Source organism: Panthera onca, chromosome C1 (genome assembly GCF_046562875.1).
Source record: "Panthera onca isolate mPanOnc1 chromosome C1, mPanOnc1 haplotype 2, whole genome shotgun sequence".
NCBI classification, from domain to species: Eukaryota; Metazoa; Chordata; class Mammalia; order Carnivora; family Felidae; genus Panthera; species Panthera onca.
In genome coordinates this window covers 172895188-172916288 of record NC_138346.1, presented here as the reverse complement: position 1 = coordinate 172916288, position 21101 = coordinate 172895188, and the positions used below count along the sequence as shown (strand labels likewise).

The window sequence follows — 21101 nt, the reverse complement described above, 5'->3', positions numbered from 1 at the left end:
AGCTGTTATTTCTTCAAATAATTTTCTGCCTCCCTTCTATCTTCTCCTTGTGGGACCCCCTAATAATATGAATGTTATTTGTGGTAATGTTGTAGAGTTCCCTTAACCTGTTCTTCTTTTTTTTTTCTTACTTTTTTTCTTTTTGCTGTTCAGCTTGGGTGCTTTCTATCACTCTGTCTTCCAGATCGCTGATTTGTTCTTTTGCATCATGAGATCTGCTGTTGATTCCCTCTAGTGCATTTTTCATTTCAGTTATTGAATTTTTCAGCCCTGACTGGTTCTTTTTTTTATATTTTCCATCTCATGAAGTTTTCACAGAGTTCATGCACTCTTTTCTCAAGTCCAGGGAGTGTCTTTGATTGTTAGTTTGAATTCTTTATCAGGCATGTTGCTTACCTCTGTTTCATTTAGCTCTTTAACCATGATTTTGTCTTGTTCTTTCATTTGGGGTATATACTTCTGTCTCCTGATTTTGTCTAACTCTCTGTGTTTATTTCTGTGTATATTAGGTAGATCAGCTACTTCTTCTGGTCTTGAAGATAGTGGCCTGGTATGGAAAAGTGTCTTACAGCACAGTCCCTCCTGGTCATCAGAACTAGGTGCTCCAGGAGTATCCCCTACATGGGCTGCCTGTGCCCTACACTTGTGGCTGGGCCATCATAACCTTCATCCCAGCTAGCTGCAGTCACCTGCTTTACCTGCTGTGGATGCACTGGGCAGGATTTGCTCCCAGTGCTATTGAGAGGCCAGACTGAGGCTGCCATGGGCCAGTTGGTGGGTGGGGCTAGTGGTCAGCCTCACCACCTGCAGTTAGCCTCTATACCACAGCTGTAAGTCTCACTGAAGAGCAGGGCTTACTCCCTGTGCAGCCAACTAAGAGGCCTAGCTGCAGGAATTGCAGCTGTGCTCATGTTTGGGATTATTTACTCACCAACTCAGGGTTGGAGAACTATGGAGTGGGACAGGCCTGGCCAGTGCTACCTGTCAGGTGTGGCAGAGCTGGAGCTAATTTGCAGGGTTGCCTGCCAAAGCAGGCAGGTTGGGTGGGGCATGTCTGCAGGGTAGCACTGGGGCAGAGCTTGTGGCATTAGCGAGCTAGAAGGAGAGTGTTAGAACTGGCTCCCAGAAGCATCTCCTTAGTGGGGGAGGGAAGAAAAGTGGCACTAGCCAGCATTTTTCCCTGGGAGGAATCTGCAGATCCTGCCCTTCACGCACATACTCTGAGATTAGTCACTGAATTTCCTTCATGTATACCCCAGGTGCTTTTCAAACTGCCGCCTCTGTGCTGTGTCTAGGGCTGAGTTATTTAGTGTGCTGGCTCTTTAGGGGGGTGGGGGAGGGTGGGACTCTGTTTCCTATTGCCTTCAGTAGGAAACTCTCTTGGCGTTGCTGATTTTTAAAGCTCCCAGTGTTAAGTCAGATATTATAGGGACTCATCAGACACAGGGTTGCCCAGTGTGGGGTCTGATCTCGCTTCTCCATCCTTGTATTGCCTATCCTGTTTGTGGTTGGTCCCACTGGGGATTTGGTTCCCAACCATGTCTTTGCCCCCACCCCCCCCCCGCCCCCACCCTTTATATGTGGCCTTCTCTCTGAGACTAGCTAAGGAAGGTCTGTTTCCCTAGTCTTTAGGTCATTTTCAGAGTTAGTTTTGCTTAGATGTAGCTGTTGCCTTGGTGTGTCTCTGGGTCAAGTTTAGCATCCTCTTACTCTGCCATCTTTTCCACATTTGTCAGTTTTAATAGTCTTTTTCAAAAAAGTAACTTTGGCTTTCACTGTATTTTGTCTGCACTATTTAATATCTGTTTTATCTCATTTCATCTCTTTTCTTGTGAATTAATCAGTTCTTCCTATTCTAAGTTATAATTGACATTTTCAGGTGTAATTTTCCCTTGTTATGATTTTGTTACCTTCCATGAATTTTAATATTACTTTCATAATTTAGTTCCAAGCATTAATAGAATTTTTGTCCCCAGAATTTTGAAAGGAAATTCAATTTCGGCATACATAAATAAAAGTTTAGCAAGTGGTAAATATAAAGAAATAGTTTCACTGTCTTGTTAAACACATCAGTGTTACCTAATTGGATTTAATTTTGGAGATATGTGGGCTCTCAGATTTTAGGAGTGAGCAAATAAATGAAAAAAAAAACTTGCAGTAATTTAATTGAAACCTAAAATACACCCAAGATGTAAAACAGCTTCCATACCTTTATACTTTGCAATGAGAATTGATTTCAAAATGATTCCAAGGTATTGCAATAGTCTCAGTCTTGAAAGAATGAACTTGTTTGGTTAATAGTACCACATTTATCTTGGTGGGAAAAGAGATAATTTTTTTGAAGGTTTCAGCAGACTTGAAACTCTCCGTTACCCAGAAAATCCAGTTAAAGGAAATCCTTGCATTGCCTGTGCTTTCTCTACTTAACTCTTCCCCTCCCCCTCCCACTCCCCACCTAGTGGTCAGGTGCATACCAGAATCTGTCAGAATCTTTGTCCAGTTCTTGACTTCACAAATAAAAGAAAGATTTAGAGAACTTTCAGGAGTGTTCCAGGACAATCATTTAAGCAATAAAAATATTTGAAAATAATGTTTTTTTGGAAATTTGGAATTATATGGAAATTGTTTTAGCTGGAGAACATGCCATCAAAGTTGATTATGTAAATATATGAAACACCTTTTCTTATGGTTCTTCATTTCATATTGGGACAGACTTAACTTATTGCATGTGTGTTTGTGGTAAGGCATAAGGATCTCCTTGAGATGAGACTTGATGAATATTGAGTATGTGTTTATAGGAGGCTATATAAGTCCCTTCTTTGAAAGCCTTCCTGAAATGAACTACATAGGTGGTAAGATTTAATTCTCTGGGCTGAAGATTTAACATTCATTTAATATGTATGAATTCATCCCATAATACTGAACACCTAAGAAGAGGGAAGAAATTGTCATAATTGTTTTAAGATTAATCATAATTTCTTCTTTTTCTTCTTATAAGAAAAGTAGAGGTTTTCTTCTTTAGGAAAAATAAAACATTTAAAATTTGGACATTTTAATTCTGCTTATATAATTTTGGTGGACTTATTTCTTGTGGAAAAATATACTTGCATAAAGAATATGTGTGGTAAATGACCTTTTATACTATTAATTGAATGGCTAAAGTAACATAGAAAAGAGTAGATTCTTTTTATCATATCTTTTTTTTTTAAATCACAGAACATATTCAAAATATAATGACATTGGAAGAGTCTGTTCAACATGTGGTCATGACTGCTATTCAAGAGGTAAGTTTTTATCATTTCACATATGTATGAAAATCCTAAACCTAATGACACAAAAATTATCACATAAATCTTATGGATGTATATTTTTCTACTTGTATAAACTTGCCCTTTGCAGCAGGTTTATTTACCTTAAATTAGTGTGCCTTCCTTTCTTTTCTTTCTCCAAAATATCTTAAAAAGACTTCAAGTCCAATTTTAGTACTTCTGTATTTTAAAAGATAAGTTAATATTGTCAGGTTCCCTTTTTTTTTTTTTTAATGTTTATTTATTTTTGAGAAAGAGAGAGACAGAGCACAGCAGGGGAGGGGCAGAGAGAGACAGAGACACAGAATCCAAAGCAGGCTCCAGGCCCCCAGCTGTCAGCACAGGGCCTGATGTAGGGCTCCAACTCACAGACCATGAGATCATGACCTGAGCCAAAGTCAGACACTTAATGACTGAGCCACCCAGGTGCCCCTGTCAGATTCCCTTAAATAACTTCACCTAAGCAGGATAAACAACCTCTGACCAGATAAGAATCTTTATTTTTTCTTTTTTTTTCTGCCAATTAGAGTAGTCTTTCTTGAAATTTTAAAGCATGTGTGTAAATATATCTTACATTCATTTTCTGAATGGAGAAACTGTGAGCAAATATGGTGATAGGTTTGGGAGTTAGGTAGCCTGGGTTCAAGTGAATCTAGATGTGTAGGTTGAACCAGAATGGTTCAGAATTCATGTGGTACATGTTGATTCTTAACATCAGACTGAAGTGCAGTGTAGAGGATGTCCAAGGGGAGGTAGAATGAGGAATTAGTGAGTACAAGCAGTTTGACAGGGGCATGATTTGGAAGGAGGCATCTCACCGGAGGTTAGCAGTGTGTGCTCTGAGTTTGCATTGTTGACTTGAATTTAAAGCATCATAGTACAGGGGCGCCTGGGAGGCTCAGTCAGTTAAGCATCTAACTTCGGCTAATGTGATCTCACGGTTTGTGGGTTCGAGACCTGCATTGGGCTCCGTATTGACAGCTCAGAGCCTGGAGCCTGCTTTGGATTCTGTGTGTCCCTCTCTCTCTGCCTCTCCCCTGCTATCTCTCTCTCTCTCTCTCTCTCTCTCTCTCACAAATTGAATAAATATTAAAATAAAAACGAAAAAAAAAATTAAAGCATCACAGTACTTATGTCTGTGTTTCATATACAAAAAGGTTACTTTTATAAGATTTTTTTTTCCATATAATTGTAACTCCTACTTTTAAAATGACTTCTCAAATTAGGAATTTTGCTATATCACTCATTTAAAGGCTATATTTTAAAAGTGTTAATTTTATGGGACAATCTTTTTTTTTATTATTTGATGTGTTCAGTGTTATTCAGTAGTTCATCTTTTAGAACTTAGATTACAATTTTTCAGTATACAAGTATTTTAAATTTATCTGTGCATTTCAAGTACACTTTACTCCTGATGTCCCCACTGATGTAATAGTTGAAATGTTGTGTTATTTAGCTTAAGTCTCTAATAAAGTTTTTATTTAAATAATATTCTAAGGATCATCAAGGAAAACTAAATATAAAGCATTTTACTGCCCTTTTAAGTAAACTTATTTTTACTTCATAACTTAGTCTCTTTATTGTACTTAACATTGCTACTTTAATTTCCTAGTTGATGAGTAAAGAAATAGTGAGCTGTCCCACAAATGATGCTGTCGGAGAATTAGAGCAACAGGTAAGTATCTTAGTATGTGGGGAGAGTATTGAAAACAGACATGCAGTTCCTTAGCCGATTACTATCATAAGGCTTACATAGGCAAACATATGCAAGAATATTCTCCTCCATGAAATGTAGCTTGTTTATCCTATAATATCTCAATTGAATATTATTATGATTTCCTTCATGAATGCAAGTAGTGTTGGTTTCCAAAAGTTTTTATGATCATGTTCAGAGATGAGTGACATTGCACTTTTCTTCCAAAACTTCTGATATATATGTGGCTCATGCTAGATGATTGCACAGTTAAGTAGCAGACAGTTGAAAAAATTCTGCTAAGTTGTCATTTATCTAATATGATAATTTTTGTCATGTTGCTGTCCTCTCTCCTGATTGTGAAGAAACAGCTCCATGACCCTGCGCTCAAGTCCCCTTTCTCCAGTTCTAGGTTCTCTTGCATTCTGGTTCACACGGGGGAGGGCACTCTCCTGGGCTGTGGGGAGGGGCACAGGGACAGGCCGTTGCATCTAGCGCTTTTCCTGCTCTACTTTGGAACACCTGTTTTTCATGAGTGTCACCAGGCATCTCACCAAGTATTCCAAACTAAAATTTTCCTAAGAAATTTCTATTTGAATTTAAACACTGTGTTTTTTCTAAGTTTTGTGTAATGAAATTAAACAACATCCTCTAGTATTCTGCTGTTTGAACATTTCATAAGGAGTGATGCGTGAAAGGGGAAAAGGTTAGCGCACCGTGTCACAAGGCTGGAAGAGGCCCTCTGGCCTGCCAGCACACAGCTAAGGCCTTGTCACCCCCTTCAGGGCATCTAACCATCGTTTTGTTGTTGAATCACTGTATGATGTATGTCACTAATATGACATTCTATGTTAGTGATACTTCAGGTTTTTTTTTAAAAATGCACATTGAACCAGAAAACAAATTTTTTTTTATGAAGATTTACCTAAAATTTTATTTCTGTGGGACCTTTGCTTTAAATATTAATGAGACGGTGTAAATATTCACACAGAAACAACAAACTGAGACTTATTTGTTAATAGATAAAATTTTCTAATGTTTTTGTTTAAATTCCAGTTCGTTGACATACAGTGTAACATTGGTTTCGGGTGTACAATTTAGTGATTCAATTCCATGCCACACCCGGTGCTCACCACAAGTGCTCTCCTTAATCCCCACCACCTGTTTCCCCCATCCCCCCACCCACCTCCCCACTGATAACCATCAGTGTGTTCTCTGTAATTAGCTTATAAAACTTAGCACCCAAAAAACAAATAATCCAGTTTAAAAATAGGTAGAAGACATGAATAGGTATTTTTCCAAAGAGGACGTGCAGATGGCCAACAGACACATGAAAGGGTGCTCAACATCCCTGATCATCGGGGAAACTCAGACTAAAACAATAATGAGTGCCCGTCTTTACTGCAGCATCCATGCAGCTGAGCTCTGTTAGAGAAAAGCACAGCCATTTATTTGAATTGAGGTCACTATAGATGCATGATTTCCATCTGCAGTTAGGTCTTCCTCATTGTTTTATACTAATCAGCACCTTCTCCTGTGACCAAACACCTTTTTCACACAACTGTCCATTTGCGTCTGGTCACCCTCTTAAAATCTTCCCCCTCACTCTGACTACTAGTTGCTTATTTATTGACTGTCCACTACATCCCAGAGACCCTGTGCCGACTGCTTTTCCTATGCTGTCTAATTTGCATAGTAACCCTAGAAAAGTTCAAATGGAGACTTAAAGAGAGTAGATTTGTTGATAAATTTGAATGTCCGTGTCTATGTGTCCATACACATATTTTTGAACTTGTGTCAGAACACATCTTTCTAAGAATCAGAACGTTTTCTGTTTCAGCTTAAAAGGGCCTTGGAAGAACTTCAAGAAGCACTAGCGGAAAAGGAAGAACTGAGGCAAAGGTGCCAAGAACTGGATATGCAGGTGCAGAAGAGAAACCCATCCGAGGGAAACTTCCTCTTTAAGTTTACGGAGGTTTTATTGTAAATAATTCATTGGCACAGTGGCTCGGAGGAGGGGTTCCATTCCAGGGAGGGAAATTTTAACGTGTTTGTTATAGGCTTGAACATTCAAGCATGAACTTCCTAGTTACTTTTCTCTTTGAGTTGAAAATTGGTGATTATTTCTTTGAGAAAATCATTTTAATTGTGGAATTTCAAGTATTTAGATGAGCCCTTAGTTTCTTTTGTAAAAAGGAGAAATTCAAGTATCTACTGCATAGAGCGAATATTTAAATGAGGTCATTTATGGAAGTATTTAGAAGTGCTTTTCTCCCCTTCCCCATTAAATGCAGGTACCAAGTTTGTTTTGCTAACATGTACATGTATCTGAATCCATGTGTATATAATTCTTATATTCACATGTATGTACATGTTAGCAAAATAAACGGCATGAGAGACAATAGTTAACGTTTAATAGGGTAGATGGTCACACTAGCCCACCTATATTCAGATGGTTGTATCCTCTCAAACAAATTACTTAATTTCTTTATAGTTCAGTTTTCTCTCTTGAGAAGTGTTGTGATAATAGTGTGTTTCTCCCAGAGTGTTTTTATGAGGATTAAATGAGTTACTATGCATTAAGCACTTAGAGTAGTACCTGACGCACATAAGCACTATGTGTATTTGCGCGTATTGTTGTTATTGTTATCTGAAAAGTGCAAATGCACAAGTTATGCAGTAAGTCTTAAAAAATTATGCAAAAGGGTAAGTGTACTTGCATAATGTGCTAAATGTAAATTGCACGTTTTTGTTCAAATAATGAGTTACATAAATAATTTACTCTCTGAAAAGTAAGAAGACAAGGAACAAGGGTTGTGAGAGCATCATCCTGGCTTGATGAGATAAAGATCTAGACTGACAGGGCTGCGTAATATTTCTAATCCGTAAAGGCTTGCACATAAGGAAAAGAGAAGTGACTAGGTCACGGTGACTCAACTACTTAGTACAGTGACAGCACTGCAGTTCTGGTCTTTTAACGTCATTCTTTAAAAAATCAGTCCCTTTGTGTTTGAACAAAGTTAATGTTTATATTTGAACAAAGCCAGTACCTCAAAATTAGGGGGCTTTCTATATGTTCTTCTTTCATGTTTCTTGGCCACAGTTATGTCACATGTTACAACAAATGCATACACATATACAAAGCATCTGAGATGTGTTATTGCCAAATAGGATCTTATTCACCTGCCAGAATACCTGATATAAAGAACAGAGGATTGAATCATTCAGGCCTTAGCAGTCTTATGTAGGATCTCTGTACATTTTCTAGAAATTCTTATTTGATAAAGAACACAAAATTCTATGTTAGAAGATGTGTTTGTTATACATAGTGAAGAGCATGTGATCACCTGATTTTAGCAGTAAAGTACAGACAACTCAAGTTTTTGATTCTAGTATTAAAACAGAATCAACCCTCAGATTATCTGCACACAGGAAATGAATGATTATATAATAGAACAAAAAGTAATTAATTAACAACATAGAATCCACATAGGTTCACATGACATATATCCCAATTTTATAAGGCACATTTTTTTTCATTTTTTTTAATGTTTATTCATCTTTGAGAGAGACAGAGACAGAACACGAGCAGGGGAGGGGCAGAGAGAGAGGGGGGTGTAGAATCCGAAGCAGGCTCCAGGCTCTGAGCTGTCAGCACAGAGCGCTATGTGGGGCTCGAACCTACAGACTGTGAGATCATGACCTGAGCTGAAGTCGGACGCTCAACCGACTGAAACACCCAGGCGCCCCATAAGGGAATTTGTTTTTGAGAAATCTTTACTTTTAATCATATGTTACTTGAGAGTTGTTTTTGAATTGGGGCAGAGGGGATTGTTTTAATACCTGACCAAATGTAGCAAAAAAAGAAAAATAAGCTGCATAGAAATGCACCAAGGACAGGTAAACAAGAAAAAGGACATAACTTGTGAAGTCAAAAAACCGACAGTCAAGGAAAGAAGCAGGCATGTGACGTTGACAGAAGTGCTGCATAGCGAGTATCTGTTCTCCTTTCCTCATCCCTGACCCACGCAGGGGGATCCACGGGAATCTCGATACTTCTCCCTGCGGTCTACACAGTCAGGAGAGTCACCCTTCGATTCTTTTGTTTTCTTTCACTGGACTGGGGAGGAGCAGCTAAGACACTACGGGCCTGACTCCTGATAGAAGCAGTCTGTAGAGCTACACACTGACTGGGGAGAGGGCTGATGTCCAAAGGATTTCCTCCCTGGGAATGGGAGACACTGCTCAGCACTCTGGTGGAAGGTATTTAAACCTCAGAAGTGAGAGTGTAGCCCAGGTGTCGTAAAGACTGCGCCTTGCCTCAGCTTGCCCCCTCCTTCCCTGACCATTCCCAAGGCTGTAGAGTGGTGTGGAGGGAGCCATAATGAGAGAGGAAGGCACACTGGATCTTCAGTAGAGTGGAGACGTGTCAAGGAGTCTTCAGTCCATACTGGAACATCTGGTGTATCCTGACTGCCAACAAAGCACGAGTTAGATGGAAAGAATAGAAGCGTGACATCCGTGCAAACAGTGCAGACTAAAGTGCACGTAAAAGACTTCAGCCAAGCTTAGAAAAATAATGTTTGCTTCACGTTGTGGAACAGCTTCCTCAGAACACATCAGTAAAATAGATGGGGCGTGAAGACAACAAAGTGAGGTTTAAAAGAAAATTGCAGATGCACAGAAACTAATCACCGAATAATGGGAAACACTAGGCTTTATCCTAGGTAAGCCATTGAACTTCATGAATAGGAGAAGAACGAGTCCTTGGTTGTTCAGGTAGAAGAGGCAAATCACCCACAAAGACCAGACCATCAGTCTTCCCTACAACTTCAGTACCAGAATTTGGAAGAGCAGTATCTACCGAGTGCTTAGGGAAGCCGCATCGTGGCCAGATGAAGAGCTCAGATGCAGACTCACGAGCTGTTCTTGAAAAAACTGCTTGTTGACGGAGTCTAGCTAGCAAACATGTTTTAATCGAAATAAAGAATGCAAGAGTGGAGATTCTGTGGGGAAGGATCTGGTGAAGCTTGAATCCTTTCAAATACAGAACTGTGTTGGTTCTGTGCAAATTATGGTCATAAATTCTGATTCAGTAAATCAGGAAGCAGGTCTGATTATGTGTACTTAAAAAAAAAAGAAAGAAGAACTCCACGTGATATTTGGATGTGAAGTTTTGAGGAACTCCATTCCAATCAGGATATTATGGGACCTTCAGGCAAGTTATGACGTTTGCCAGTAGCTCTTATTCTGCCCTTCCAGCCACCATTCGTGACCCCCGGCAGCAGTCGGATGCAGTCCTTCACTTGCTGCGGTAATAATGCCATAGCAATGGTCACCCGTTCTTGCCTGGGGTACGTTAGAGAAGACATGCTCCTGTCCACCATTGTACAAGATACGTTTATATCTGAGGCAGTGATTTTCAAACTTTAATGGGATGACATTTTTATTTATTTATTTTTTTAAGTGGGCTTCGTGCCCAGTGCAGAGCCCAATGTGGGGCTTGAACTCATGACCCTGAGATCAAGACCTCAACTGAGATCATGAGTTGGATGTTTAACCAACTGAGCCATCCAGGCAACCCATATATTTGTTTAAATAAGCAAATAGGACACAAGTGTTACATTAAATCTGGGTAATGTAAGAAAATGGCGTGGTTTTTTTTTTTTTTTTTTAGCTTTTTGAATTTTTCTGTCTCATTTTTAAATAATTTGACACAGGAACAAAGGAGAGAGAAACAAAGAAATAGAGAAGAAAAATAAAAACAGAGAAGGATAAAGGCAGGTACATAATGAACCTATGGAACTTGTTAAAGGAGATGTGTAGAACCACCACTGGACATTCTGTGTCATAGATGGGAGGGAGGGTGTGCAAGGAATTTGCATGTTTACTACCTTCTCCTTCACGTCTGTGGCTGAAGGTAGCTCTGGAGCCACACTGTGAAACATGGATAGGACCCAGGTTGGTTACACACCAGGTGTTGAAAACTGAATTTGCCCTTACCTACCTTATTTACGTGGTTCTTACACAGGTTGGAAGACTGAGGGCATTGTTTCTCTTTTGTGGATCTTTTTGTGACACCCTCTTCCCTCCAGCTAGAATGAGATTTTCTTTTCTTTGTGTCCCATCTCCTACCCTATGGTATGTTTCCACCAAAGCACTTTGAACATTTCCTGTTGTGTAATTATTTACATTTTTACTATAAGGATGCTAAGGGTACAAACTCTCCTCCTTTCTCATATCTCAGTCATTTAGGGTTGTACATGACAGGTAATAGTCACTAAACTGCTTGCATGGCAAGGATAGATGCATGCATTGAATTTAGGGAGAAAAATTGCTTTCTCCCGTAGTCTTCCTGGGAAGACTTTTCTGAGCCTTTGTGTTGGTCATTGCCCATTGGTCATTGTGTTGGTCGTTGTGTTGGTCAAAGGCAAGTATTTGTAACTTGCCTATACGGTGTTGAAGGCACTCACTTGCTTTTAATTTCCTATTAGTAGCTCACTGTGTCGGTATACAGCCTCCTTCCCATAACTGGGTTGAATTAATTACATCTATTGAAAAAACAATCGCAAACCTATGTAGTAATATGTTGAAAATCATAATAGGTCAACTTTTTTTCAAAGGAAGCTTAATATAATCATATGTAAACTTCTGGTCTTACATATGACCAGGTTACAGCCTTTTTAAAAGGTTTTAAAAGATGTTTTTAAATGGAAAAGAAAAAGAACTGAAGCAAATCATGTTTGTTGCATTAATATGTAAGTAAAGTGAAAATGTATCAGGTACTGGTATCGATGTGATTCTAAATTTTTAGCCATTTTAAATGATAAGCAAACAGTCTCAATGTGCAAATGAATTTAGTTCAGCTTTTTGTTACTGATTCATTAACCAAATAATGTGCTTGTCTCTGAAGACATGATATGTAACTGATAATTTTCTGCTGTGAACCTAAAATAACTTTGTGCATGTGTGTGTATTTTAGCTTATTAGGTAACAGCATCCTAATAGTAAATTTATAACTAAAAGAGGAACAAATTAATTTTTCAAAGCTTATCAGTACATCAGACTTTAAAGACTTAGAAAAATTTTCTTACCGAAACTAGGGCAAGCATAACATTTTGAAGATATTCTCCTTGTATGTTTTAACTCGGTTTTCTCTGTAGTAATCAAATTACTTTGATTTCTTTTGTTTGACTCAAACATCCTAGACCCCAAATTCCAGCTTTGGAAGGATCCTTAGAAATTATGTTGTCTGATTGACCAAGCTAATTTAATGGCTTGGTCACATAGCAGTGTGGGGCTCTGGACTCTTAAGTTTTTTTTGCTATTGATGCTTATATTTGTGTATTTGTTTTTTAGGTGACTGCACTTCAAGATGAAAAGAACTCATTAGTTTCTGAGAATGAGATGATGAATGAAAAACTTGACCAGTTGGATGGATCTTTTGATGATCCAAATACAATGGTTGCAAAAAAGTATTTTCATGCACAGTTACAACTAGAACAATTACAGGAAGAAAACTTCAGGTAGCATTTTTAGTAAAAACCATTCCATGGATTTCTGTTAAACCAGGAGTTAAGAAGTCCTATCAGTGATGAATTATTAAGCATTTTATAGTGTGCTATAGCATGCTATAACTTTATAGTATGCTTAGAACACTGAAAATAGAAGCTCTGAAAATATCAAATGGTGTAAATAGTTCCTGCCTTCATGGGCTTGCAATCTAGTTAGGCAAGTGGGATATGTGTATAAAAAGAAAACAATTCAAAATAACTTGTGATTAGGGCCAAATAAAGGCCATAGGCAAGTCCAATAGGAGTTTAAGGGAATGACTGCTGAGATCTGGGGGGAATGGGGTGTTTCTTACATAGGAGAAGGAACCTGATAATAAATGGAAAAAATGGAAATCTTAACCTAAAGAGGTGCTTTCTATTTAAATTTTTGTATTTTTTCTTTGAAAAAAAATGTGGTGTACATCTTTATTTTTTATTTATTTTTTTAAATGTTTTTTAATGTTTATTTATTTCTGGACAGAGCATGAGTGGGGGAGGGGCAGAGAGGGAGGGAGACACAGAATCTGAAGCAGGCTCCAGGCTCCGAGCTGTCAGCACAGAGCCTGACACGGGGCTTGAACTCACAAACCGTGAGATCGTGACCTCAAGCCGAAGTTGGTCGCTCAACCTACTAAGCCACCCAGGCGCCCCACATCTTACCTTTAATAAACGCTGTCTCTTGTGTGCTAGTAGCCTGGCCTTGGACTATATAAGGCCTTGAGAAGAGGCACTCTAATTGTACTGTATGTATTTTTTGTTACTTTTTTAAAATATAATTTCAAACAAACACAGTAACAGTTGCAAGAATAGCACAAAAAACTCCTTTATATCTTTTGCTCAGATTCTGCAGTGGTTTGGCAGTGTTTTACATTTGTTTTAGCGGTCTCTCTACATATTCTTACAGATGCATATATTTTTTCCTGAACCACTTGAGAGTACACTGGAGACGTGCACTTTTATCCCTGTATACTTTGGCATACATTTCCTAAAACAAGAATACCTTCTTATAAACCACAGTGTAGTGATTAAAATTAGGGAATTTGCCATTGATACATATTACCATCTAATCCACAGATTGTATTCAAATTCCAGTAGTTGTTTCATTGTCCTGTAGAGCTATTTTTTTTCCCGTTTCAGAATCCAATCCAGGATCATGCACTGCATTTAGTATTATTCTTACTCAATGGACTACACATCCATTACTGTCATCAGTTATTTGATGCTGGAATTATCCCAGATTCGACCACTGGGAATCCTTTCAATTGGCCCCTGTGTCCTTTCCAACCTGTCGCTATCCTTTGAGCACGTTCTTACTTTCCTGCACAACAAAATATTCTAGACTCATTCTCCTTCTTTCCAGACTCTGCAGTCAGCCATTTCTCCAAGGATTTTTAATTCCTTCTAGTGGAGAATGTTATTTAGAAACAAAGACCTGTGCTCCAAATGAGTGTTTTGGTCCTTGCTTCTAGGCCACTTTGGAGTACAGAGCTAGGAAATACACTAGCACAGGTTCCTACGACCGATGTTCACACTTGCCTGTGTCCACACGCTGGAATATACACATGTCTGCATTTATTCTGTTTCTCAGTATGAACAGTGAGTTCATATTGACATCTTTCCTTTTAGTCCCCTGTCTTCGGGGTTCATTCTGATCTGCATTTCCATATTGTCAACTCCTCCAGTGGTGAGAAACCTGGCTCCCATTTTCCTGAACATATATTCTCATATACTTAATCCTAAAACACATAGAAAGCAATTTAAGAATTGCAGTCTTACCTTTTTAATACAAAATATTATTAGACTTCAGTATGTTTATGGTTCTTTTACAAGGTAACATTTACATGTTGTGAAATGAAGAAATACTGCGTCCAATTTAATGTGCTAACAACAGCATACATTTGTGTTATCACACTTTTATCAATATATGGTTCATTTCAGTCACTGAAAAAAGTTCTTTTATGCTTCTTCCCAGTCAACCCCTACCTCCCAGAGGCTAATTACTCTTCTGAGTAGTTTTCGGCATTGATTAGTTTTCTCTAATCTAGAGCATCATATAAATTGAATAATGCAGCATGAACTTCTTGGTGATTGGCTTCTTTTGCTCAGCATTTTTGTGAGCTTCATTTATGTTTTGAATGTATCTGTAATTCATTATTTTTTATTGCTAAATAGTATTCAAATATTTGGAATTATTCTACATTATACCACACTTTTATTTATCCATTTCCCTTTAGATGGGCATTTTGGGTTTCCCAATTGGGGTTAATATAAGTAAAACTAGTCTGAACATGATAATACAAGACTTTTTAAAGACATACGTTTTCTTATTTCCCATTGGTAAATACATACAGCAGTATTGCTGAGTTACGCACTAGCTGTTTAATTGTAAAAGATACTGCCAAACCGTTTTCCAAAGCGGCTATAACATTTTATACTCTATGAGCAGAGTTTGCTGCTTATTGCTCTAGTTGTTCTGTCTGGTAGGATATTTTGTTCTTATCTGTCTTTTTAACTTTAAACATTTCAGGGAAAATGTAGTAGTATTTCATTATGGCTTTAATTGGCATTTTTCTGACAACAAATGATGTGATAAGCCCCTTTTCAAGTGCTTATTGGCAATATATCTTACTTTGTGAAGTGTCTCTTCACACTGTTGAGCTGTTTTTAAATTGGGTTGTTTGTCATTATCAATTTGTTGTAGGAAGTTTTAAAAATTTGGATACAAATCGTTTTGTCAGATATATGCGTAGTAATATTTCACTCATTCTTTGACTTGCCTTTTCATTTTTTAAATGGGGTCTTTCAAAGAGGAAAAGTTTTTAACTTAGATGATGTCTGATTTGTCAATATTTTTAATATTAGTGGTTTTTTGTGTATTGTCCAAGAAATCTTTGTCTACTTCCATGCCATGAAGATACTCTCTATTATGCTCTTCTAGAAACTTCACAGTTTTATCTTTTACATTTAAGGCTATAGTCCATTTTGAATTGTTTTCTAAAACAATGGTGTAAGGTATGGAGGTCAAGCTTTATTTATTTTTATTTTTTATTTATTTTGTTATTTTTTAAAGTTTATTTACTTATGTTGAGAGGGAGAGAACATGAGCAGGGAAGGGGTGCGGGTAGGGAGAGAATACCAAGCACGGCTCTGTGCTGAGAGCACAGAGCCCAGCACAGAGCTTCATCTCATGAATGGTGAGATCATGACCTGAGCCAGAATCAAGAGCTGGACACTTAACCAACTGAGCCACCCAGGCGTCCCTATTTTTATTTTTGTTTTCCATATGGATATCTAGTCGTTACAGTTGGATCATTGAAGATATTTTAATTTTACTCCAAATTGCTTTGTATCTTCATGAAAAATGGTATCATAAAATTGGGTTCATCTTCTGGACTCTCTAGTTGTTTTCTATTGGTCAGATTGTCTTTATGCCTGTATGATGTGGTCTTGATTACTTTAGCTCTAAAGTAAGTTTAAAATCAGGTAGTATAAGTATTCCAACTTTGTTCTTTCTTTTCAAAATTTGTTTTGGCTATTCCAAGTCTTTTTGCATTTTCACATCTGTCAGTCAATTTCCATTTAAAAAAACCTTCTGTGATTATGATTTAGGTTCTGTAAAATTGATATCTTAACTATATTGAGAATTACCGTCTATGAACATGGTATCTTCATTTATTTAAGTCTTTAGTTTCTCCCAGCAATATTGTGTTGTTTCTAGCAGAGAAGTTTTGTGTTTTGTTAACTTTATTCCCATGTAGATGCTATTACCAATACAATTAAAATTATTCTGAAAAGTGGCTGCTAATATGTACAATTAATTTTTATATATTGAAACTCAAGCTTTTATTTTGAAACTTTTATGTCTTCTGAAACTTTTATGTCTTCACTTATTGATTCTAGAAAATGGTTTATGTAGAAAATTCTAAGGCATCCATAGTCATCTAATCTATTAATAGAGCTTTACATCTTCCTTTTAATTTCTGCCCTGTATTTATTTTTCTTGCATTGAACAAGAGAAGACATCTTACTTTATTCCAGGTCTTAGGGGGGAAATGTTCAATTAAGTACCATCAAGTATAATACTTGCTGTAAAGTTTTATAATGTGTTTTTTTTCTGTTTGAAGGAATTCCCCTTTATTTCTGGCTTGCTAAGAGTTTTTATTACTAATTGTTGATTTTTGTCAAATGATTTTTCTACATCTTGAAATGACAGTGTGGTTTTCTTTTTCATTCTTTCATTATGATTGTTGTATTTTTTGATTGTTGAACAATCTTATATTTCAGGGTTAGACCACTTTGGTCATACTTATTCTGCATATATATTAACTAGATTCAGTTTGCTTATAGATTGAGAGAATTTTTTTTTTTTTTTTGGTTGTCTTCATAATAGATACTGGTCTATAACTTTTTTTCTCATGTAATGCCTTTTTTTTAGGTTGTCAGAGTTCTGCTAGTCTCATAGAATAATTGGGAAGAATTCTCTCTGTTTTCTGAAAGAGTTTATGTGTGAATGATATTAAACAATCTGAGCCTATGGTTTTCTTTGTGAAAGGGCTTTTAATGACAATATAATTTCATCAGTGCTCATAGGGCTTCTTAGATTTTCTGTTTCATCTATGTCAGTTTGATAAGTTGTGCTTTTCAAGGTATATGCTTACATTTAAGACGTTGAATCTATTGGCATAAAGTTGTTCATAATATTCTTTCATTGTCCTTTTAATGACTGTAGGAGCTATACTGATGCTTGCTTTTTCATTCCTGGTATTGGTAATTTGTATTTTTTCTCATTTTTCTTGATCACTCTTACTAGGGTTTCATCAATGTTATTAATCTATTAACTTTATTAGCTTTCCGTATTATTAGTTGTACATCTCTGTTCTTTCTTTCTTTCCTTTTATTTACTTTGGATTTAATTTGCTCTTCTTTTCCTAGCCTCTTAAGGTTGAAATTTGGATTGATTTTAAGACTTTCTTCATTTCTAATATATAAGCCTTTAAAATTGTAAATTCTCCTCCAAGCACTGGTTTAGCCACGTTCCCCAAATTTAACTGGTTGTCTTTCTGTTGTTATTCTGTCTGAATTATTTTCCAATTTCCTTTGTGATTTCTTCCTTGACTTTTGGGTTGTTTAGAAACATGTTGTTTAATTTCCAAGTATTTAAGGCTTTTCTAGACTTCTTATTGTGACTGATTTCTAATTTAAGTCTCTTATGGTTAGAGAACATATTGCATGGGATTGCAGTCTTTTGATATTTATTAATACTTATTTTATTGCTCATCATGTTTCATTGTGATTAGTGTTACATGTGCACTTGCAAAAATGTGTGTTCTGTCATTTTTGACTGACATGTTCTATACATGTCAACTGAATCATGTTGGTTAATAATGTTCAGATCTCTTCTGTATTTTTATGTTTAGTTTTTTGCTTTTGTTTTTGTTTAGTTCTGTCATTCATTAGAGACTGGTATTAAACAATGATTGTGGATTTGTGGATTTCTACCCTTGATTCTATCAGTTTTTGTTTCATGTATTTTAAAACTATTTTTAGGTATATATATACGTTGATGATATGGCTTTCTAGTAATTGACCCTTTTATAATTATGAAACATTTCTTTGATAATACTTTTTTTGTCTTGAAATTTATTTTGTTTGATGTTACCATAACCACCCCAATTTCCTTTGCTTACTGTTTTCATGGTGTTTTTAAATCCTTTTACTTTTAATCTGTGTCTTTATGTTTATAATATCCCTTGTATAATTAATGTATATTTGAGCTTTTTTTGTTTAGTCTGATAGTCTCTGCCTTTTCAATTGGTGTGTTTAACCTATTGGCCTTTTATGTAATTTTTGTTATGGTTGTATTTAGGTCTGTCAATTTGCTGTTTTTCATTTGTCATATCTATTCCTTTCCTTTATCTTCCTTTCCTGCATTCTTTTGGAATCAAATATTTTTTTTTAATATTTGATGTTAAACACTGTATTGCCTTTTTCCTTTTTTTTTTAAAGTTTATTTATTTTGAGAGAGAGAGAGAGAAAAAAAAAAACAAAAAACGAACGAGTGGGGGAGGAGCAGAATCCCAAGCAGACTCCTTACTGTCAGTGCAGAACCTGACATGGGGCTCAAACTCATGAACTGTGAGATCATGACCTGAGCTGAGTTCAAGAGTCAGAGGCTTAACTGAGCCACCAGACTTCCCCATCTTCTTACTTTTTGTTTTTACCATAGAGTTTGAGGTATTTATCCATAACTTACCATAGTCTACTTAGAGTTAATATTTTACCATTTCACACGCGATGTATATTTTTGAGTAATTATATATCTATACATTTTCTCTTCACCTTTTGAGATTAAAACCCCTTTTAGAACTAGTGATAACCAAGCACCATATTTCAGAAGTGAAAATGAAAATTCAGGACATTAGTTTATTCTCAGCCAGTTTTAAATCCGGGAGCCAGAAGTGTCTTATTCTTTTAGTCTTTCTTTTGAGTGTAGAATTTTAAAGAACATTTTAAAAGTATGTCTTGCTAAGCTCATGTCTCAGTAAGAAAACAAATAATGGAAATTACATTATAAATACTTATTTTGTTTATGCAAGGCTTGAAGCTGCGAAAGATGATTATCGTGTTCACTGTGAAGAACTTGAAAAGCAACTAATTGAATTTCAACATAGGAATGATGAACTGACTAGTCTTGCTGAAGAAACAAGAGCCCTGAAAGATGAAATAGATGTCCTTAGGTATGCCATGTCTGAATATAATTATGTCGCTTCTAAGTTATTAGTCATTTCAGTATTCCATATTTTAATCAGGGATTCGTAGGGTTATTTCTACATATCAAGTACTGATCAGTTTTTTCCAGGCTCCTAGTCTTTACTTAATTTATGCTTGTTGATAATAATTGCAGTTTAAGGATAATATTCAATCTTTGTTAGCACAATTTCATATTAGAATTTGTAAACCCAAAATGATACCTTTTTCTTTTTTTGAGAGAGATAGAGAGTGAGCACACGCACAGCCAGGGAGGGGCAGAGAGAGAGAGAGAGAGAGAGAGAAAGAATGGATTTCAAGCATATCTGACAGCACAGAGCCCGATTGAGGCGGGGGGGGGGGGGGGGGGAGTGATATCTTTTTCTTAAGATTGTGTGAACTGAATTACTTTTAGATACGTTTAGCTTCATCTCCTTGTACTCATTAGTTTATTTTGTGAACTTTTTACATGAGGGAAAGTATTCTCACAATCCATATTTCGGCATTTGATATAAAATAGATATAGGTAAGTATCTTAACATTTATTTCAGGGTTATCCCAAGGTTCTCTTACTGTCTTTGACAATATAAAATTTATATTTAGCTTTTCCTATGAATTGTTAGTCAAGCAAACAGACTATCCATATGCTCTTTATATTTTCTGTTAAATTTTCTTTTTTAAAAAAATTTGTTAAATGTTTTATTTACTTTTGAGAGTCAGAGAGAGAGACAGAGCATCAGCAGGGGAGGGGCAGAGAGAGAGAGGGAGACAGAATCCGAAGCAGGTTCCAGACTCTGAGCTGTCATCACAGAGCCCGACATGGGGCTTGAACCCAGGAACTGCAAGATCATGACCTGAGCTGAAGTCAGACCCTCAACCTACTGAGCCTTTTCTGTTAAATTTTCTTAATTAGCCATTTTGTTGCCCAGTTTTTATGTCCATTTGAAACAAAATCTTCCTACCATTCATTTGAACTTGCATGTGATGGAAAGTGATTTGGTTTATGTATTTATTTTTGCTCTAGTTGGCCAGGTAAGCACAACTCTAAAGGGATGTGCTTTGTCAAACAAATTATAAGTCAACTGCCTAAGTATATCAAATACTTAGAATAAAACTGCACTAAATGTTAAACACAAAGCAAAATTGGCCTGTAAGCTTCAGAGAAGCTTGGAATTGTTCAGTTACATTTACAAAACCATTCTTTTTTAGACATTGTGCTGTATGAAACGGTTTGATAATTTAGTGTGTCAAATTTAAGGCATTTTTGTTTTGATGCCTTTATAACAAAAAGGTTCCACACTGGACTTGAGTCTTTTTCTAAAGTTCTCACACAGTTTAATTCTTTTGCTGTCTGTCCGATTTTCTTTTCTGTTGTTTCAGCCAATTGATAGTTTATCTAGCTGACTAATTTTAGGGCCAGAATAGAAATGCTATGTGCATTTACTAGCTTTTACCCAGTAACATGTAGCTTTATTATAGGGCTACCTCTGATAAAGCTAATAAACTAGAATCAACGGTCGAGATGTATCGTCAGAAATTACAAGATCTGAATGACCTTCGCAAGCAGGTGAAAACTTTACAAGAAACAAACATGATGTATATGCATAACACAGTCAGCTTAGAAGAAGAATTAAAGAAGGCAAATGCAGCACGTACACAATTAGAAACGTACAAGAGGCAGGTAAGAAAATATGTCATTTTTTTTTAATCATTGTAACTGAAAGAGCTCAACTTTCTTATTCCTTCTGATACTTTAAGAATGATAGAGAGGTGAAGAACATTGCCTATAACCAGCTGTGA

General features: G+C 36.6%; 1 protein-coding gene and 1 non-coding gene across 2 annotated transcripts in view; both read left to right on the top strand.

Moving 5' to 3' along the window:
- Positions 1-21101, top strand: part of HOOK1 (hook microtubule tethering protein 1) — a 71424-nt gene that overhangs the window by 28083 nt on the left and 22240 nt on the right. Inside the window, exons 7-12 of the mRNA XM_060624860.2 lie at positions 3217-3284; positions 4921-4983; positions 6842-6925; positions 12361-12527; positions 19151-19291; positions 20781-20982. Coding sequence (XP_060480843.1) covers positions 3217-3284; positions 4921-4983; positions 6842-6925; positions 12361-12527; positions 19151-19291; positions 20781-20982 — 725 coding nt within the window. The remainder of the gene's footprint in view (positions 1-3216; positions 3285-4920; positions 4984-6841; positions 6926-12360; positions 12528-19150; positions 19292-20780; positions 20983-21101) is intronic.
- LOC132674117 (U6atac minor spliceosomal RNA) lies at positions 5686-5807 on the top strand. The gene has a single exon (XR_009608427.1). It is a non-coding gene; the product is annotated as a U6atac minor spliceosomal RNA (small nuclear RNA).